The sequence below is a fragment of the Candoia aspera genome, chromosome 1, assembly GCF_035149785.1.
Source record: "Candoia aspera isolate rCanAsp1 chromosome 1, rCanAsp1.hap2, whole genome shotgun sequence".
Classification (NCBI taxonomy): Eukaryota; Metazoa; Chordata; class Lepidosauria; order Squamata; family Boidae; genus Candoia; species Candoia aspera.
Genome location: NC_086153.1, coordinates 186,775,556 through 186,795,505, shown reverse-complemented (window position 1 = coordinate 186,795,505; position 19,950 = coordinate 186,775,556). Strand labels below are relative to the sequence as shown.

General features: G+C 39.0%; 2 protein-coding genes across 4 annotated transcripts; both read left to right on the top strand.

Moving 5' to 3' along the window:
* The first annotated feature begins 1,795 nt into the window (after positions 1 to 1,795).
* Positions 1,796 to 6,603, top strand: DUSP19 (dual specificity phosphatase 19). Its single transcript, XM_063318096.1, has 4 exons — positions 1,796 to 2,184; positions 2,887 to 2,933; positions 3,795 to 3,947; positions 6,365 to 6,603. The coding sequence occupies exons 1-4, from the start codon at positions 1,959 to 1,961 to the stop codon at positions 6,554 to 6,556; spliced, it is 618 nt and encodes a 205-aa protein (XP_063174166.1). The 5' UTR covers positions 1,796 to 1,958; the 3' UTR covers positions 6,557 to 6,603.
* Positions 6,604 to 9,428: 2,825 nt separating this feature from the next.
* NUP35 (nucleoporin 35) lies at positions 9,429 to 19,640 on the top strand. Of its 3 annotated transcripts, none has more exons than XM_063318094.1 (9): positions 9,429 to 9,525; positions 10,294 to 10,458; positions 12,080 to 12,207; positions 13,924 to 13,984; positions 14,527 to 14,668; positions 16,324 to 16,393; positions 16,493 to 16,621; positions 17,280 to 17,444; positions 17,598 to 19,640. In XM_063318094.1, the coding sequence occupies exons 1-9, from the start codon at positions 9,480 to 9,482 to the stop codon at positions 17,673 to 17,675; spliced, it is 984 nt and encodes a 327-aa protein (XP_063174164.1). In that variant the 5' UTR covers positions 9,429 to 9,479; the 3' UTR covers positions 17,676 to 19,640. The 3 variants fall into 3 exon arrangements, with proteins under 3 accessions (XP_063174164.1, XP_063174163.1, XP_063174165.1); XM_063318093.1 differs by lacking the exon at positions 9,429 to 9,525 and adding an exon at positions 9,784 to 9,930; XM_063318095.1 differs by lacking the exon at positions 9,429 to 9,525 and adding an exon at positions 9,946 to 9,987.
* Positions 19,641 to 19,950: the final 310 nt, after the last annotated feature.

The window sequence follows — 19,950 nt, the reverse complement described above, 5'->3', positions numbered from 1 at the left end:
GTGTGTTTTACTTGACACAAAGAAATAAAAGTGAGGAAATGATATGCATTGAAACTGAAATGATGGAATGTTGGAAGGCACCTTTTAGAGATTTCAGTGGGAATGATAGTGGTAATTTGAAGAGTGGAATTGAAACAAATGTTAATCAGTGCCAGTGTCCACGGGGGAAAAAAAGAGGAGAACATAAATGTTGTGGCAATGCTGAAAAATGAAAAAGCTGCAGATACTGATGATATAACTGAAGAAACGTTGAAATATGGATTGAGTTTGCTCTGTGTGTGTGTGTGTGTGTGTATCTGTGTGTGTGTGAAGAGTGTATCTGCATCTGATGCCCGGAAAGGAAAGGTAGCGAGCAAAAACTATGCAGAGTTTTTAAGTGTGCCTGGGAAGGTGTTTGGAAGAATTCTGATTAAAAGGATAAAAGAAGTAACAATGAGCAAAATTTGGGAAGTGCGGTGTGGCTTTATGACAGGCTCAGGGTGTATGGGGCAGTTTCTTGCTCTTCAGAAGATCACTGAAAGAATAGATGAAGAAAGTGATAGTGGTTATGACATAGACTGTGAGTGTTGAAAGAATCAAAAATAGCCGTGTATTAGAGTCAGGCCTGCAACTAGGGTCTGTGTCACCCGGGGCAAACATGGATTCTGCGCCCATTTTGGTGCCCCTCAGCACTCATTTTGGTGACCCCCCAGCGCAGCGCCCGGGGCACATGACCTGCTTGCCCCCCAGGGAGCAGTTGCGGCCCTGATTAGAGTATGTTTTCTAGAACTGAATGCTGGGTCAAGAGAAGCCTAACTTAAGTTAATGCAGTGGGAATGGGGGTCTTAGAATGTGTGTATTAAATAAAACAAGAGATCAGAGTCAAGACTGGATGGCTGCTAAATGAATGGGGACTGAATACAAGAGTGAGTGGCAATTATGCAGAGGCAATTTGGTTGTGCAGAGAGAATAAATGAGAATTGAATTCCAAAACAGATCTACGATGGAAGAGTGGAAGTGTCAAATCAAGTTGGATGGAGCTGATGAGATCTTCAAGAAGAAACTGGTAGGAAGTGTACAGTATATTAAGTAATGTATGCAGTGCTGCTACCTAACTGGTTGAGTTAAAGTCTTCCTATTCTGTAGGGAACAGATAGCAGCCCAGCAGCCCATGGTGAGCAGAGAGCTCATCATCTCCAGCAGCAGCCCCAGGGTCCTTCCCTCTGCACTTGTGCTGCCCATGCCCCCATGGCTGTCTCCTCTACAGCCATGGCTTCTGTTGGTGTGTGTGCTGCTGCAGCTTGGGCACCAGCATGGACTAGTTCCTCCTTTGGTGACATCAAGGAAGACAGTCCGGCTGGCTGGCCAAGCCAGAGAGGAGGAGCTGCTGCCATATGCACCGGTTGTTGCCAAATTTAGAGAACACCCCTGGGTGTATGGATGTGGTTGGAAACAAGGATAGTTTCCAAGGATAAAAGAGTATGGGGAGGTTTGGGGCATGGTGTTTGTGTAAGCCAGATTTAGCTATATTTTCTTTTCCTTTTTTCTGCTCTCAAACCTATTTATTGTCTTACCATTTGTTATGCCTCGTCAACCCTTGAAGGCAAACGGACGGATACGTACAAAACCCTGTGAAAGTGAAAGGGGAGCAGAGCATGCGTGCGTCTCTAGGCTTTTTCAGCAACCCTGGAGATTTCATGCTATTTAACATGAAAGGGCTCTCAACCAATCCAGAAAGGCTTCTCTATAGCCAATCCAAAACCCTTTTACATAGTCGGTCGTCTAAGGAAAAGGAAGCTTAACAGGCAAGGCTTCTGCGCTGCTCGCCAATTGTGCTCGGAGGCGGAGGCGGAAGGTGAGTGTGTTCGGGCAAAGCTGGAAGACTAGGAGAGATCTACTCATAAAAAGCAGAAACCAAATGCAAATAAGCTTCTTCCCGGCTTTGCTGCTGCCCGCTTGAAGGCTTCTTTTCTCATGTAATGTACTCACTCACCCAAGAAATCAAATCCTTCTCCAGGACTAATTTGAAAAAGCAATGCACCAGAGTCACAACTTTATCTGGGAAGAGACTTATCGAGACCTGGAGGGATGCCCAGATGCAAGTGGTGGAGGTAGCTAATTGTAATGAGGGGGATGCCTGTGGTTATGTGCAGGACCTGAGCCTGGATCTTCAAATTGGGGTGATTAAGCCGTGGCTGTTGCTGGGTATGTAGTTTTCAGCCAAAGCAGCATTAATAGTTAAGTAACTAATGCATACCTGTGTGAATTGGAAAACAACGGTGTGTGTGTGTGTATATGTATGGCTGTACGTGGCAGATGTGTGTGTATATACTGTATATATAGAGAGAGACAGACAGACAGTATTGGACAGTGGTTAAGGTGCTGTTCTAGAAGTGGGGCAACCTAGGTTCTTGTCCTCCCTTAGGCATGGAAGCTGGCTGGGTGACCTGGGGCCAATCATTCACTCTCTCAGCCCTAGACTGGGACATCAAAAAATATCTGTCTACTAATCCATACTGGACCAGCATAGTATATTACCACCCATAACTTTCAATGAAGAGGCCTTCATCCTGCAGTGGATTGATTTGGGATAATGATAATGATAATATAATTCTACCATTGTATTGATTTCAAGACATAAGATTAGTTCCAGTAATGTAATCTGTAGATCTTCAGTTAGTAATAACTAGCATGGCTAATTTAATCTGGATCCAATCCATAGAAGGGTTTTTTCTCCTTGGCTGCATTCATGTCTTGTATGTATGTAGAATGCACATGTATGGAGTACCTGTACATGTATGTAGGATGCATGTGTGTAATAACAATTTCCTTAACTTCATCAGAATGATATACAGTACTTGGTCTTGTCTGTATGTAATTATTTCCCCAAACATCTCTCTTTCACAGGTTCACAAGATGCTGCTCATGACCTGGAGACAGTGAAAAAATATAGGGTAACCTATGGGGTTTTTTTAAAAAGCCATCACAACTTATTTATTATTTATTTATCTAATTTGTAGTTGTACAAATAGTTAACATTTGTACAATTCTGGAGCTCTGGTAATAGAAAATTGGCTACATTTGAGTGAACTTTTGTGGGTTTTTTGCCCTTAATCACCCACAAAGCCCCATCAAGTTTTTGTAGAACCTTACAGTTCTGTGGAACTATTGATTTCATGACAGAAAATAATTGTTGTGTTTGCCATTGAATTGAAGTCTTTAACTATTCAGAATGTGAAGATTATGAAAGCAATTATATTCTGAATGTGGCAGTAACGTACTTTCTAACTGGTGGGCTGCAGACAATAATACGTTGGCTTGCAAGATAGTCTCTAGATTGGAGATCCTAGCTTGCCCATGGTAGCAGGAGTATCCTTAGGGTAAAACTGGGCTCTGGCTGTGCTTGTGGCACACAGGCCATATTATGCTAATCTAGCCTCTATTATGCCCTTACTCTTAGCAAGGAATCTTGCCTGTGTTATGGGCTAAGGATGGTAACCTGATCTACACCTTATTTAGCTTACTAAAATATGTTATGTGAGAGCCTCAAGTGACCAAAGCCATGATGAGTGAATATCTGTGGCCCCAACTGGTAATGATCATGGAATGCAAAGATTATGACTTCAAATGTAAGAGGAGAAATGAACATGAACTAAAGAACGAAATGAAGTAGAAAAATAGAACCGTATTTTGTGAAACTAAGAGAAAGAGTAAGAATTTAATAGATCTGAATGAAGGTGCTGCTCTGATCTTGTGATGCTGATGAATGGACTGTGTGGAAGTACTGTCTTGATTGTACGCCTTCTCTGTTTTAGGTTACCCATGTTCTAAATGTAGCTTATGGAGTCGAAAATGCCTTCCCCCATGACTTTACATATAAAACCATCCCTATTCTTGACCTGCCTGAGACTGACATCGCCTCCTATTTCCCTGAATGTTTTGAATTTATTGAGCAAATCAGGTTAAAGGTAAATAGTTGAAATGTGTGGTTGTTGCAAGTGAGTGGTGCATAGCAGTATGTGTGCATGTTGGGCGGGACTAAACATTCTTTTTGGCATTGATTAGTTTTGAGCTTCCTGAAAACACTTCCATATTAAGATCAGTTAAAGTATCTTGAGGCTGGAACTGGCTATTTATTCCCATCCTTATTTGAATGAAAGTTTAAACCTCAGTTCAAGTGGTAAATTAATATAAACCATGTGCAATATGTATACACATACATCGTATATCTCCTTGGCAGGATATGATCTCCTTCAATAATTCTCTCCAATCAAGATAATCATTTCAGTGTAAAACTTAATAATGTATGTTAAGTCTTAGAGACCCAAAAGAAGTGGAGGGTGGTTGTGTACTGGAAATCAACATCAGATGAGCCCCCTTGAAGTGCATTAGTTTTAGGGACTGACTGCATTTAACTCTACTGAACTGTGGCATTGAACTGAATAGGAAATATTTAGATTTCATATACATGACTAGGATTTTGCCTTGCATATATAACTGGTCAAAAATAAAACAGGTTAGAAAAATTATTTTATAAAGATACAGTGCTTCTATACCTACAGTAGCTGATTCCTTGTGTAAAGAAATTGATGTCTGAGCTGTATCACATAACATGTTTCATGTTTGATGCTACAGCCCGACAGTATCTTCACTTTTTCAGACCTGGTTCCAGGTGCTTCACAATTCTGTCATGTTCATTATTTACATAGTTTGAAAGAAAGGAAGATCACTTCGCTCCATTACGCTTTGTGTTATTTTAGAAAGAATGTATATTGTTTACAAGTTACCTGAAGCATGTCTTCATTTCATGCTGTCCTGAAGGTTTCCAGTTACAGTTTCCACTTCATTTCTAAATTAGATTGGCCATTCTAAGATCCTGGTATCACTGTTCTCCCTCAGAAGTTTTAATTTTTCATTTAGTTTCCTATACTCAAGACTGCTTTTACAACCTTTCCTGATATTTCTGGTACTTCATAATACAAAATGTTTTTATTACACAGACAAAAACAGATAATTTATTCACATCATATGAAGGTGCCCTGCCAGGCAAAGCAGGAAAAATGAATAAAGTATGAGATCACAAATTGCCTCATTAAAGCAAACAAACCTGCAATACGATACATTTTTCTATATTTCCATGCATGACATAGGCTTCTGAGACCCAATTCTCAAATATAGAAATTTACAACTGCCAAATTACCTTTTTCTGGAGGTTTTTTGTTGTTGCATGCAACTATATAGATTTGAGGGATGGGATCACAAAAACTGCATCATGTAATTTTAATTGTAAGTTAATTATGTTTTAAATGTAATCCTAAACCTATTTGACTCCAAGGCGTATGTCAAGTCTCCATTTTCTTCTAATGTACACCAGAAAAAAACAATTACCAATTCTGATTTTAAATTATATATTGTTTTTGCTACATTCAACCAACGTTCCTTTTAACTTTGTGGTTGATTTATTGAAATGTGACATCCTAATAAAATGGATTTTTGGTGATTGGTTAGGCCCAACATGGCAGATCAGACCACCATCAGAAATAAGTACGCACAGCTGAGGCTTAAATGTGCTTCCTGGCATAAACAGACGGCTGGTCTGTAGTAACACAGCCATACCATCAATCTCAAGCTAAATCTCTGCTGGTGTGCTGAAAACCCTGCAACGTCTTGCTCCTAAGGGAGAGAAAAATAAATAGTAGGAAATCCCGGTCATCTATCTGGAAAGAGAAGCACTGATTCTCAGTTCCCTTTTAGCTGTCTTTTCCCAACAAATGAGTTGTCATGGCCCTGATCCCTTGCCAATAACCAACACTTCTGACCCAGACCATTTAGGAATAGATAGAAGGATTTTATTAAGCAATGATCCAAAAGCAAACCAAAGATACAAATGATAACAGTTTCCAGCTGCCAGCATAAATACATTCGTGTTCCCTCCTCCTCCCAAGAGTTCCTTTCAACTGGTGTCACCTCTTGTCTCGCACCCCTCCCGTCCGGCGCCCTGCTTGTCCAAGGTGCTGAATTGCCATCGGCTCTTCCCTGTCAGCACATCTGCAGGTCCTTTATAATTTAACTGTTGATGGCTTTCTGCTGGCGCCATGTCAGGAGGTACCTAGGCAGAGGCCATTCATGACATGAGTTCTTCTAAAAGTGACAGCATTGACTAAATACTGAGGGGGGAGAAGATTGAGTATAGCAAAATCTATGCAGCCCACAGGGATTCTAGTAGAAATAAATGTAGACCTGAAAAGGAATATGTATATAGTAAGTCATATTTCTGATGACCTTGTAGAAGGCTTGCTTAAAATGCCTATGTGATAAAAGAAAATGTCTGTGGCTCCATTTTTATGGAAAATGATTACTTAAATGTGTCTTTCCTTTTTCAAAGGATGGTGTTGTGCTTGTTCACTGTAATGCAGGAGTTTCCCGGGCAGCAGCAATTGTCATAGGGTTCCTAATGCACTCAGAAGGACTCGATTTTGCTAGGGCTTTTTCTGTGGTGAAAAATGCAAGACCTGCCATTTGTCCAAATTCTGGCTTCATGGAGCAACTCCAGAAATACCATCAATGCAACAGTTAAAACAAAGGAAACTTAAGTGGTATAGTAGAATGATGAAGAATGAACTTTATGGTTGTGTTGTAATGAGAGGAACAGACTTTTTCTTATCACAGTGTTCATAAAAGTTGCCCACCATTACAACTCTGTAACTATCACTGGAAACTCCTCTTCATTCTTACACGTAATGTTGAATTCATCTCAGATGCATTTTACTTTTTTTTTTTTTTTAAGTTCAACTTAATGGATATAACAACCGATCAGTGTGGATTTCTTAAGCTTATTTGATTTGGCAATTATCTATCACTTGCAACTGTATTTTATCAATTAAAAAAGTTTAGGATCACATAATCATATCAACTGACTGTATGTTTATTACAATAGTCAATGAAGATATGTATGTTAGGCTTCACTGGGGTCAGCCCCCAGAACCAGTGGAAGATGGGCTATTAGTCCAAGTGAGTCCCTTGTAACAACAGTAGCAGTCAGGCTCCAAAGCAGACCAAAGGGGCAGATGCAAGCCAATATTCAGACAGATCTGAGGTCAAGGTAAAGAAGCAGAAACTAGGCAGATTCAGAGACAAGTTCCTTAGGATATAATGGATCATGCTCTTTCAAGCTTGCTGGATCAGGACTGGCCGTGAGAGTTTTCAGTGTTTAGGCAGAGTAAAGCTGAACCCACTTCAGCCACAAATGTCACTCCAAGTTTGTACTGTGGTCAGAGTACTGATGATAAGGCATGTGAACATAACTGCTAGTAGCCCAAATGCAGGTTCTTCTGCTTGGCGGTATATAGTGCTAGGGCCTCACATCTGGCATTCTAGACCTAAGAAATGTACAGTAGTCTTATTCATTTGTTTGTTTTTCAAATTTCCATCATTGCCCATCTCTTCCAAAAAGGGAGCTCTGGGCGGTTTACAATAAAATCAAAATTAAAACATATAAATTAAATAAAACAATAAATAAGATAAAATAGGTATAAAATCCAAGCGGCGAAGATCTTATTTGTTGGGGAGAGATCTATGGTACTAGCCACCCCCAAGAAGAACTGGTGCCCCTCCCACCCCAAGCGAGGTGGCAGAACTTGCAGGGATAATGCCTCAGAAGCTTAAGAACAGTGCCATTTTTCCTTTCCTCCTTCTGAAACATCCATATACAAAACAGGGAAGGAGTTTTTAAACCCAAGAACATGTATCACAAATGCTCACTTCTAGGATACTTACTCAGAATTGTTAGGTATTTAAGCAGACAATTTTTCTTTTCCTGCAATCCATTTTCCTTCTTCATTTATAGATGGAACCCTAATATTCCATGTTTCAAATATTTCTGTGAAGCATTTAAAATTCACTCTTCAGAGTTCATGGCAGCTTATAACAATAAAAATGTTAGACTAATATCCAGATGTCAAAAACAAAATGAGTTTAAAAAATAAGAGTCAAAAAGTTTAATTTATACACATGGCAAGCAGAATTAGACATTGAAGGATGTTCTGCAAAGGTTGATCTTAACCAGCTTCCAGAATGCTGTTAATGTACGAGTAAGATAGGTTATACAGAGGGTTAATGTGTTTATGGATGTTATTTGTGGGGGCCCTGTCATACCTGTAAAGTTTATTGGTTTGGTTGTTTTTAGTCTGGGCTGCCCGTTTGTGTAATTGTTCTTATTGTTTCTGGATTTCGCAAACCACCAAGTCTTATCGACTGGATGTCTGTAACAAATTTAATAAATTCATTGTTCTATTGCCTGCTTTCAACATTTTTGAATTTAAGTCTTAGTAGTCATTTGGCCAGTGAACAAGATCACTCTAGATATTTTACATCTGCATCTTGATAATACCCTTGAATTATAGTGATAGAGGAACCCTTTTATCAGTAATGCTAAGCTGCATCAGTAGCAGCTGAATATGGGACAAATCTTAACATCTTTATTAAGCCACCATCAGAAATACAGGTATTTAAAACTGCAGTTAAAATAGCATTTTCTTTGAAACATTGTGGCTGTGTGGAGCTTGTACATGATTAGTGTCTTTTCTGCAAATACTCTTCCTGCATCCCATTTCCTGGGCTTCAGCCATCCGAGCAAGTATTTCAAGGGCAAAAGTCGCTCTGAATATTGTGCCTCTCCTGCCCCTCCTCACACGAGTAAGTTTTTGTTTCTTACATAGGACCAGACACAGGCAGCTTTAAAGCACCTAACACTTCCACTCCCCAATCCTTCAAAAGCAGTTTGAAGAGGAGCCACGGTTGTCTCCTTTAACGCCAACCATTCATGATTAAGAACAAGGAGCAAAGAACTGCACAGCTGTAAGTCTAGGACAATTACAGCCGCACACACCCTATGCAAAGGGGAAATAGAAGAAATCGTACTGCTCCTCTCCAACCGCCTTCTTCAGTTGCCTGCAATGGTCTGATCTCACATAATAATATTTCCTGTTAGCCTGAAGCAGAAGGTATTAACCATGGAATTTACGTTCTAAATAACTTAAACTCGTTATTTTTCTGCACATGGAGTTTGAAAAAGTAAAAAGCCTTTTCCCCTCGTCTTCCAGAGAAGAATCGCGGTCATGAAAAAAAAAATCGCAGCTTTCAAAAAGTCTTTAATTTCTAACCACTCGTGAGCAACGATCGCTTCCTCCGACCCGCAGGGACAGTCATGGCCGGGAAACTGAACCATGCAACGACCCAGCCCGAAACGGCCTTCCGGTGTACAAAAGAAGGGTCCGAACATTTCCATCTCTCCACGCATTCCAAGAGGAAAACGACCATAGAGCCGCAAAGCAGGAGGAGAGGCCTCTAGTCTCAGCTCTATGGGCCGTTCTTGGGAGGAAGTGGCGTCTGCCTTTCTACCGCGGGCAAGAGCGGTACTTCCACCTCATTTGAAAGTGACGGACTGAGGCAGGAGGGGAGCACGCGGATGGTCTGTCGGGGCTGCTGCTTTCCCGGCGTGGATGACTGCGTTCGCTATGGAGCTACCGCTGTCTTCTCCTTCGTTGGGTGAGCCTCTTCGCGGGCTCTCCGGGGCCCTTCCCTGTCCCTCGTTGGATCCGGCAGGCGCGGGAAGGGGAGACGTGTTCGCTGCTGGCCGTTTCTCTCTCTTTCTGCCCCACGTCAGGGCTCGGCCGTTTGGGACCCTGGGGCGGGCTGCGGGTGGGATTCTAGAATGCCCTGAGTCTGGAGGAGAGGGAGGGTAGTCCCCGACTGTGACGTCACTTGGAACTAGACTTATACGGCGGAATCCCGGAAAGCTTGCAAGGGCGCTTGAGGAGGGAACGCAGGTCGCTTGTTTAGCGCCTGGTCGGGGGAGGGAAAAGCAAATGAACCCCCACGATGGCCTCAAGCGCGTTCAAAAGACGGCCGCAGGGCCGGCCCGGGAAGCTGTTTTTAGACCTGTTGGCCTAGGTACGCTGTAAAGAGCCGCGAACGTCTTAGGCACTCTTTGCTCTAAGAAGTTACGAGGTGGGGCTTGGTCTTACGTCTGCTATAATTGTCTCTTGTGTGTTCGCAGGGAACGCGGTTCTAGGAATAGATATTGACTTAGATTCAGATATTTGCGTGGCCATGAATATGGTGACTGCGAACTAAATTAATGCTTACCAGGGCGACTGCGAACTAAGTTAATGCTTACCAGGGCACTTGTATTAAGTAGGAAAGTGTTGTTTTTGCTTCTTTGGTTTTAAAGTCTTGGAGTTAACAACCGGCTACTGTAGTGTCTTTGGCAGAGGCTTAACGCAGTTCTTATGTGAACCACCTTTTGTAATACAGGTGCTGAGCCAATGGCATTAGGATCCCCTTCTTCACCAAAAACTGGTGCTCAGTTTCTGCCTGGATTTCTGATGGGTGATTTGCCAACTCCAGTGACGCCACAACCTCGCTCCTTAAGCGGTCCTTCAGTTGGTGTAATGGAAATGAGATCACCACTGCTTGCTGGTAAGCTGGTTCTGAATTAAAATACTTCCCTAGGAGCCCCAAATGGTAAAAATTCATCCAGAATATCCTACAGCAGTATTGAGGCTGGGTATTACTGAGACAGGGGTAGGTGGCTGCTGGTGTTTGCCAGGAACAGATCCTTGCTATTTAAAAAACGTTAGCAAGCAAGCTAGTTTTAGCATGCCAAAAGAGCTCTGTGTATTGCATTGTATGTGCATATTTTCTAGGGCAAGTCACTTGAAAAAATATTTTTAACTGTTCAGCTTGACTGATACTCATGTTACTGAATTTCCAAAACACCGTGTTTTTAAAAATCGTAACTGCTGTATACGTAGGATACAGCAAATTGCTAAGGATTTATAATTAAAAATGCTTATCACAATTGTAATCCATTTTTTTTTCCTCAGAGAATAGGTTTGGTTTGGGGCACTGTTATACTGTGCATATCACTGTAATCAATTGTATAAAAAGTGAGAACGATAGGGTAATATGTGCTCTTCTGACATGCTTCTTAATTAAAAATAATGCTCTTAGCTGTCTTAAAAAATCAAAGGTAAAACATGTTTGCACAGAATTATGAATATTAAGCTTATCCATATATATGCTTCCATAAGACATAATGCCATAGCTCCTGAAGGAAACCATTTAATGAATGTATAATATTTTTTATTCTTCTATGGTGAGTACTTGCTCAAATCCAGAGACCAGACTACTATATTTTATTTTTTAAAAATTAACACCACTTTTATATTAGACTTTATGGTAATGCAATGTAGAGTGAGTACAAGTTACAAAGCACGAGAAAGCCACAGAGAAAACCTTCAAACTGGTAATTTTTGAAATAGTTAAATGTGAATGCCTTTCAAGTGCTATGGCCTGAATTGTAATCACAACTTTACAATCACATTTGGTAATCTTGAGCAAATTGATTTACTTTTTTAAAAACGATGGTTCTCTAGTAAGTTAAAGGAAGATACTGAGTGTGAGCAAGGAACAAACTGAACACTATGAAGTGGTTTTGCTATATAATTTATTCCACATAATCATTTGTGTTTAAGTAAGTCTCACTGTATACAGTGAAGCTTCCATCCTGATAAGTGTGTTTTAGATTCAGTCTGTTGTATTGAGAGAGGGGCAGGCAGCCTGTACTTCATAAACCAACTTTTGTAGCCTTTAGAATCTCCCTGACTGATCATTGAAAATTTTCAAGTAGGAAATATATGGAAATTGTAGTGTAATTCCTAAAATTGACATATTATAATTAAAAAACAGAATATCCTCATACTGTCCCCATTTGTGTGTGATGTTGCCCTCAAATGTTAAATGCACCTTTTGGCTATCAAGAGTGTGCCTGCCCATGCACTAGCTGAAACTTTCTTAAGCAATACATGTGAGAGAGTTGTAATACACTCCTGAATGCGTTTTTCTTTCTAGAAATAAGATGGATGTTCTCTAAAAGGTCATTTGTCATTGATTTTTGACACAGTTTAGAAATAGTTATACACCTTTATACCTATGCAGGCCTTTTTATTCAAGATAACCACCTTTGAAGTCACAAAAAGATAGCAAGGATCACCGAAAATGCCATGCTAACTAGTTTTAATGTTGTATGTTTACTTAGGTGGATCTCCTCCACAGCCAATAGTGCCAACACACAAAGATAAAGGTGGTGCTCCTCCAGTTAGAAGTATCTACGATGAAGTAGCTAGCCCAGGTCTTGGATCAACACCCTTGACTTCACGAAGGCCTGTAAGTGACTCCCCCGAAGTTGCCAAGCCAAACTAAAATTTGCAGGTGATAAATAATCATACTTTTCTATATTGGCAGGTATTAAGAGATGCTTTTTAAAAAATAAATAAATAAAGGCCTTCTCATAATGGAGCTAAACTTTATGGAATGTGATCTGAGCACACAAAATGTGATACTGTGTCATATTTAATAAGAGAGAAGCAAAAGAAGTAATTTTCTCTTTCTACAGAGTTTCAGGTTGCTACTTCTCTGTAACTTTCATTGCCTAAAGCAAGAACGGAGGCGAAGCCAGCCATTCTCTTTCTTAGTGTCTCATTTGGCTATATTAATAAATAGTGATAGTGAATTATTGTTCCCCTGAAATTATAGCACAACTGAGTATGTATGTGATGAAATGCAAATTATCATTGTCATAATCCTGCTTCAGTGTTAACCACATGTAAACATTTTTATAAATACACTTGGTAGTGAAAAACACACTTATTGTTTTGAGAGTCACTATACTTCTCTAATGCATAAAGAAGAAATATGGAATGTTTTTGTGATTCACTGGATCTTGGAAAAAGACGTAAAATTAGTGGAAGAACTTGGTATACTGAGTCTAAATGTACCATCCTCAGCAAATGTTCCTATATGCAGCCAGAGAGTAGAGTTGGAGTTTGAATGCACCAACATTCAGTGCATGGGAGTATTTGATATCACACAAATGTCTTGTCTTTGGAGGAGACTGATATGTTGGCAGATTGCTGGGAAAGCCTTTGGCCCAGGAGAGATCAGAAAAGTCACACACCAGACATTTCTATAAAAATAATTTTTATTTACAGAAAGCAAAACATATCTAAAAAGGCTTGGCTCTCAGTGAGAGCAGCTTGACTCTCTACATGCCTGCACAGAAAGGAAAAAGAAACTAAAACAAGTCCAAGCAAGTTCTTCTTTTCCCAGGTGCAAAAATTAACATTCGAAAAGGGGATAGTTGAATTCAACCTTTTCACCTGGCCAAAATGATTAGTTGCCATAGTAACCTTAATCTGTAGTAGAAAACATTAACATGATACAACTTTGTTGATCATGACTTTGCCACAGTATGTTAAGAAAGTATGCATTTGGCTGTGTGCAATATTTTGTTGCAATTAATATTCTCAGACACAAGCCTAACAGTTATGAAATGGTTGTATGCATTTGTATTAGAATCCCTATGTTGCTGGAAAATTATTTGTACTAGTTGATACAGCAGTAAACGTTTTATTCAATACTGATGTTTTCATCTGATTTTATAATACATTGGACTGTTACCTATTTTCCTCTTTAAATCAATACTTGCATGCCTGCTTCCTGAGCTTTCACAGTTGCTGTGGCCCAAATTACTCAACTCTGCCTTCTGTGGCTGAGCGTTGCTGTTATTGTTCAGCAGAGGAGTGGAGCTTCAACTTGAGCAAGCATAATTGCCTCAGAGAGAATGCAAACTTCATATAAAGTTCTGTAAAATAATAATCCAGAAGTAGCCTATTTTACAGTATAGTTCAATCTTGGGATATCATTTGCTTTTATCACATAGCAATAGACTCACCCACTCGCTGGCTATAGAAATCAAATAAATAAAGTTCATTTTCAAATTCAGTGGCAGTACTGACTGATTTTAAAATAGAACATTCTGCTTGAAGAGTTTATTTTCTAGCTTCTCAAACACAACTAACTAACATTTGTACTTTCATGCAGGCCACTTTTTCTGTAATACAGAGTCCAAATGTTGGCTCTCTGCCAGTAACTCCTGGAACAGGTGGGACATCTACCTTTCTTATTTCTTCTCTTGATAATTAACTCAGACTTTATCTATAAGGGAAACTTTAACAGTATATCTATTTAATTTGTGTATGGATCATTTCACTGTTTATAGGCTGATGCATATTTCCCACTGAAATCATACCAACCTGACTTTTATCAGATTTTTAAAATTCCTGATCTACTTTATTTTTGGCACAGACAGAAGTCTTCCTCTTTTGGGTTACTCTGTTTGTTTTCCATTATAGTTACATGAGATACTGGCAATCAGGATACAAGGTTTATTGTAAACTTTATTAATCTTATGTCTTGACAGAAGTCAAGTTATTTTACTGGTCTTGAGATACCACATCATCATCACTATTTCTCTTCCTTCAGTATCAAACTCTATATGAATTTGATAAGTATGAATCCAAAAATTAACTAGTACTTAAATTCTAGGTTTAATGAGCTGTGTTTACTTTTTATTTCAGCTGGGAGTACCTAGTTCATCTTTTAAGTACGGGGACTTATACGACACATCTCATTATATTTTGACAGGGGCAAGTGTGTTTAGTCCAGCAAGCCTTGCACAACCTAGGAAAGCCACCATGTCACCAGCTCAGCTAGATCCATTCTATACTCAAGGAGATGCTTTGACGTCAGAAGATCAACTTGATGACACCTGGGTAACAGTATTTGGGTCAGTGATTGGCAGTTCCATGTGATAAACATGTGGACAGGTGGCTACCATGGTTAAACCTGGCCTAGAGCTTTTGGATTATGGGATGTTGGTTCTGTGGGAGAATAGAATGAAGTTTATAAAATGTGAGAGCAAGGTTACATGAGGTTGCAATATACATATGCAGTTTTTTCAAGCTGAATGAGGTGTGCTTTGACTTTTTCATAAACACAGTAGTTGGTAATCAAAGCAGTTTACATGATGAAACAGGGCAATAATTGCAAACTCCTGAACGGATTTATTTGTAGTTACCATTACACCTTAATTCTTCCTTTGTGCATTGAAATACTAGGGTTTGGACCCAGAGGTAGTGTTGGCCACTGTAGTAAGGAGCAGCCATTAATGGGCAAGGAAAAAGGCAGATGGAATTTTGGACTGAGAGGAGAAAGATTTGAGCAGGAAAAGGTTAATTCGTTGGTTTCTATTGAGGGAAAAGCTTGTAAGAGTAGGTAGATACTTTGGAGGCAGGTGCATTAAGTTACTCTCTTTTTGTGTGTATGGTCTAGTATGTTTGCCTATACAAGTAGTCCTCGCTTAACAACCATTTGTTTAGTGACAGTTCACACAATGGTGCTAAAACCTGGCTTGTGACCGGTCCTCACATTTATGACCACTGCAGCATTCCCACAGTCACACGATCGTGATTCAGGCACTTGGTGACCAATTTGCATTTACGACCATCGCAGCATCCCGCGGTCACATTATCACCATTTTCGATCTCCCCAGCTGGCTTCCGGCAAACAAAATCAATGGGGGAACCACGTGATTCACTTAATGACTGTGGTCTGCTTAACAGCCATGTGATTTGCTTTGCGGCCACAGCAAAAATGGTCGTAAAATCAGGTTGGATTCGCTTTAACGACCACATTGCCAAAATTCCTGTCCAAATGTGGTTGTTAAGCGAGGACTATGTGTAAAAGCATTCCCCATGAGATGATGCTGTTCCCCAAAACTACTTTGGATGAATTTTCACTTGATTATAAATTAAAATAGCATTTTCTACCTGGACTTACTAGCTAGCCCATTATGCGCTATGTCACTTACAAGGTTAAGCTACCTAGTTTGATTCAGTTTATTTAATTAAATCATTGCACTGAAGAATAGCTACTGAGAAGTTTATTGCCTTCTCCTACCCAGGAAAATAAGGGGTAAGGTTTTTAAGTAAAAGCTAGTGGTGGGAAGGTAGAAAGGGAGATTAAAGCAGGAGCAGGTATGTTCAAGGAAGAAGTCTATCCATCATGTCCCACCAAAGGAAAGGACCATAGGAGTAGTTAGAGGAAGAACCAAGATTGAAAAGTCACAGTGTTACATTTTTAGTTGGGTAGTGGGTGGTAGAATCATTCTGTAATACGTCACCATTTAATACAAATTATTTCTGTAGTTGGATTGACTTGCTAAGGCTAACTATCAGGGTTTTTCCCCCCCATTAATTGTATTGTTGAAAACTGGAGAAAGAGAGGAAGTGTTCAGAGATTGTCAGTGACTTGAGCTTAATGTATTTGTATGCACTTCTGAGAACTCAGTGGTACAATGTTGAGGTATAAAGTAGATTAAATACTGCATATTTTATTTATGATTTCAAAGAGTGATGCAAGTCTTTTCTACTGATGTTACAGATTTCCTCAAGCATCTGCTTCATATATCCTGCTACAGTTTGCACAGTATGGAAACATATTAAAGCATGTGGTGAGGCTAGATGTGTAGTTTTTGCTTTTTTTTTTTAAAAAAAAAATAGCCATTCTCAGATTGGCTTCTAAATCTTATTCTTTCTCGCTGTCTATACAGATGTCTAATACAGGAAATTGGATGCATATCCGATATCAATCAAAGTTACAGGCCCGGAAAGCCTTGAGCAAAGACGGAAGAATTTTTGGTGAATCTATCATGATTGGAGTTAAACCTTGTATTGATAAAGTGAGTTGTTGTTATATGGTGTTGCAAGCATGGGAAATACCCAAAACAGGGTGGAGAATGCAAAGTCATAACCAATCTTGGTTAGCAAATGTGTTTAGCAGTACTGTACCTCTTACATCAGGAGGAAAGGCTAGAAGGAACATCATTAAGAAATACAAGTAATTTAGTTTTTTCAGTCTAATAAAAGTTGTATGGTTAGCATTTTATGTATTAGAAATTAGTATGGAAGTAAATAAAGAATGTGACCTTAACACAAAAAGTGAGTGTTTTTAGTTCAAGGAATTCACTATTTTCATCTGGCTTAGATCAGAATGTTATATTTACTGCTACTTTAAATCAAGTTTTTCACTGATACCTAATGTAAAGATTATCCTAAGGTACAGGTGGGCAACTTGGAGGAACCAAATGGCCGGTTTGTGACTTTTTCAATACTGTCATGGAAGCAAAGAGTTGGAGGGAGACATTTAGGCTCCAGAGGCCAGTCTCCTGCTTGGTGCAGGAATTCAAATTAAAGTAAGCATGAAGGATGGCTCTCCACCCTTTGCTTTAATGCATTTAGTGAAGCAGAGTCCTATGCCCTCCTTGGGCTACCAAAATTCTTTAAGCTTTAATGCTGTTTAGATATATCTCTGAATGCATTACTTGATCTTACTTGTAGAATGTGATGGAAAATATGGATAGAGGCACTGCATCATCCCCAACTTCAGTCTTCACACCTCCAATGAAATCGCTTGGTGCCCAAGTACAGCCTTCAAGCACTCAAAGGATCTCCACCATGAGACCTCTAGCTACTGCATATAAAGCATCAAGTAGTGATTACCAGGTATTTTGTATTAACATAGTAAAGAAATACTAGTCACCTTTCTTGAAGAAAAGGGATTGGCCTTGGTTAAAAAGTCATGAAGCACTTATTTAAATCTGTTTATTTAAAGATGTATTTAAATCTGCTACTTACTTAAATCTGTTTCTCTTGTAGGTAATTTCTGACAGACAGACTCCAAGGAAAGATGAAAGCATTGTGTCCAAAGCTCTGGAATACATATTTGGTTGGTAGTTGAGAGAAATTAGGGTAAGCTTGGTTAGAACATAAAAAAGATTGCCAGCACTTCTGGTTAGTTGTATAACCATTTGTGATAGTATATCATACATCAGATCTGCCTTATAAAACTTTGGCACAAAGTTATTTGCACTTTAATCCACAGCTGGATTTATACTTGACTCGGATGTTAAACAGTTGCAATCAATGTTAATCTTATTTCTATAGTGACTGCATGATACAGCCCAAAATGGACAGGTATACAATATGTGAGTCTTTCAGGACATGCTAATACCATCCATAATTTTCCAGCGGCATGATTTTCTTTCTACTTCAGGAAATACGGTATTTCTTGCTGCAAGATACGCTCATGGACATTATTGTACAAAAAGACTGGGATAGGTTTTGTCAATTTTAAATCAAACATTCTAATTTGAAAGTTGTTCTAAATATAATCAGCCTTTAAAAGAACTTCGGACAAATTGATTCTAATTTGGAAGGTGTTCATTTTTTAATCTAAATAAAAATTGTGGTGCTATTGTTTTCTGAGCTGATGGTGGTTTTTATAAGTTATCCAAACATACCATCGATGTATACAGATACCACTACCAATGTTGTTGTGTGGCTTTTTGTGCATTGGGGCACATTCAATTGCACAGATATTTTTACATTTAAATGCTTTTATGTGATGACAAATGCATACACTCCTTTATCCAATATCTAGAGCTTATTTGGAAGCCTAAGTTTCATTCTGACACAATTCTTCTTCCAGGTATTATGGCACGCTGATCAATATCCAAATTTGCATTTCCCCATCCTATAGTATTTTTGCCTCCAGTGCCTCTAAAATACACACCAGGAGTTCTCATCCGTTTGGAGGAGTTTTTGGAGGGACAGTAGAATATATTTTGCTGATACTGTTCCGTAGGTGGGAAGATGCTTATGGGATACCACCCCAAATGATCTAAATGCTACTGTATCATTAAATATGCCTCCATTATGTTCTGCAGTTGGCATAGGAACGACTCATTTATATACATTATTCTTGTCTTTAAAATACGGAAGAATAGCTAAACAAACCAACATTAAATACACCCTGCTGAATTTTGAACTTGCATCACTATCTGGAATCTTAAATAAAATATGCAATGTTAATTTATTTTATACCTCAACATTATACCATCGACAGAGTTCTCAAGAGTCTACCGGTGCATCGTGTGCAAGTCACTGACAACTGCTAAACACTTCCTCCCTTCCTGCAGTTTTTAACAATGCACTATTTTCAATAGATTAGTCAAACTCTTGGTATAGAATAGATAGATTAAACATGAAGAATAATAGTACAGATCCCTTTGGCTGAATGCCTGTCTTTGTAGCAGATCTTAATTTCGCCATATTAGCATTTTTTAAGTACAAACACTGATTTACTACATTTATATCCACTTTTTTTCCTAGAAACGTTAGCAGTTTTTATCCTTTATATTCTTGCAGCAGTAACTCTGGGAAGTAGATTGGACTGAGAAAGAGTAACTGGCCCTAAGTCATCCCAAGGGTTCCCTGGACAGATTAGAATTGTACTTGGGTCTCCAGTCCAGTATTATAACCACTGCACCATACTGAGTCCTGTTTGATGCTGCTGAGCTGGAATTCATTAGTAAACATAAGTTTGAAAATTTTGATTCAGCAGATAGGAGGCTACTGAAAGAGGAGGTAAAAAAGGTCTAAAGATAATGTCAGAAAACAATTATTCTCTGTTTATATTGTTCATTTTCATCACGAATATATACTTCCATGCTGACTGGATCTTGTTCGTTTTTGCATGCTGTATCTACTACAGTATTTTTTTAAAAAAATGTTGTTTGGTCTCTTGTAAAAATGAATACATTTGTTTTGTTCTTGAGAGAGACAGACACCAACCCACTCCACGTATGGACATTTATGCCAAAATAAAAGATGTTAACCAAAATAAATACTACCTTATTCTTTGTTTGGTTTTATTTACTACTTTATATTTTTTTGAAGGTAATAACTAAGGGAAATGTTTTGGAATTAGATTCAGTTCATTGGTATGATTAATGCATTTGGTGGTGAATGGCATTGGAATGAAAAGATACTTCCATCTCATGCAAGAATTACTGTAACAGCTCTAGTTCTTGAGAACGTTGTGAAAATGGATGTTGTATTTTATCTTTGTAAAGATTTTTCCCATGTGCAGACTGAAAGGCGTCACACTGATTTCAATATTTAAAGCTTTAATAAAGCTTTATACTGTAGTAAGATACTTTGCATAGTT

Excerpts from the sequence above, each read along its gene's own strand:
- NUP35 (XM_063318093.1), top strand. The coding sequence starts at position 9,846 with ATGAACCCCCACGATGGCCTCAAGCGCGTTCAAAAGACGGCCGCAGGG. Across the intron at positions 12,208-13,923 it reads CCTTGACTTCACGAAGGCCT|GCCACTTTTTCTGTAATACA; the intron begins GTAAGTGACTCC and ends ACTTTCATGCAG. Across the intron at positions 13,985-14,526 it reads GCCAGTAACTCCTGGAACAG|GGGCAAGTGTGTTTAGTCCA; the intron begins GTGGGACATCTA and ends ATATTTTGACAG.
- DUSP19 (XM_063318096.1), top strand. The coding sequence starts at position 1,959 with ATGTACTCACTCACCCAAGAAATCAAATCCTTCTCCAGGACTAATTTG. Across the intron at positions 2,185-2,886 it reads TAAGCCGTGGCTGTTGCTGG|GTTCACAAGATGCTGCTCAT; the intron begins GTATGTAGTTTT and ends TCTCTTTCACAG. Across the intron at positions 3,948-6,364 it reads TTGAGCAAATCAGGTTAAAG|GATGGTGTTGTGCTTGTTCA; the intron begins GTAAATAGTTGA and ends CCTTTTTCAAAG.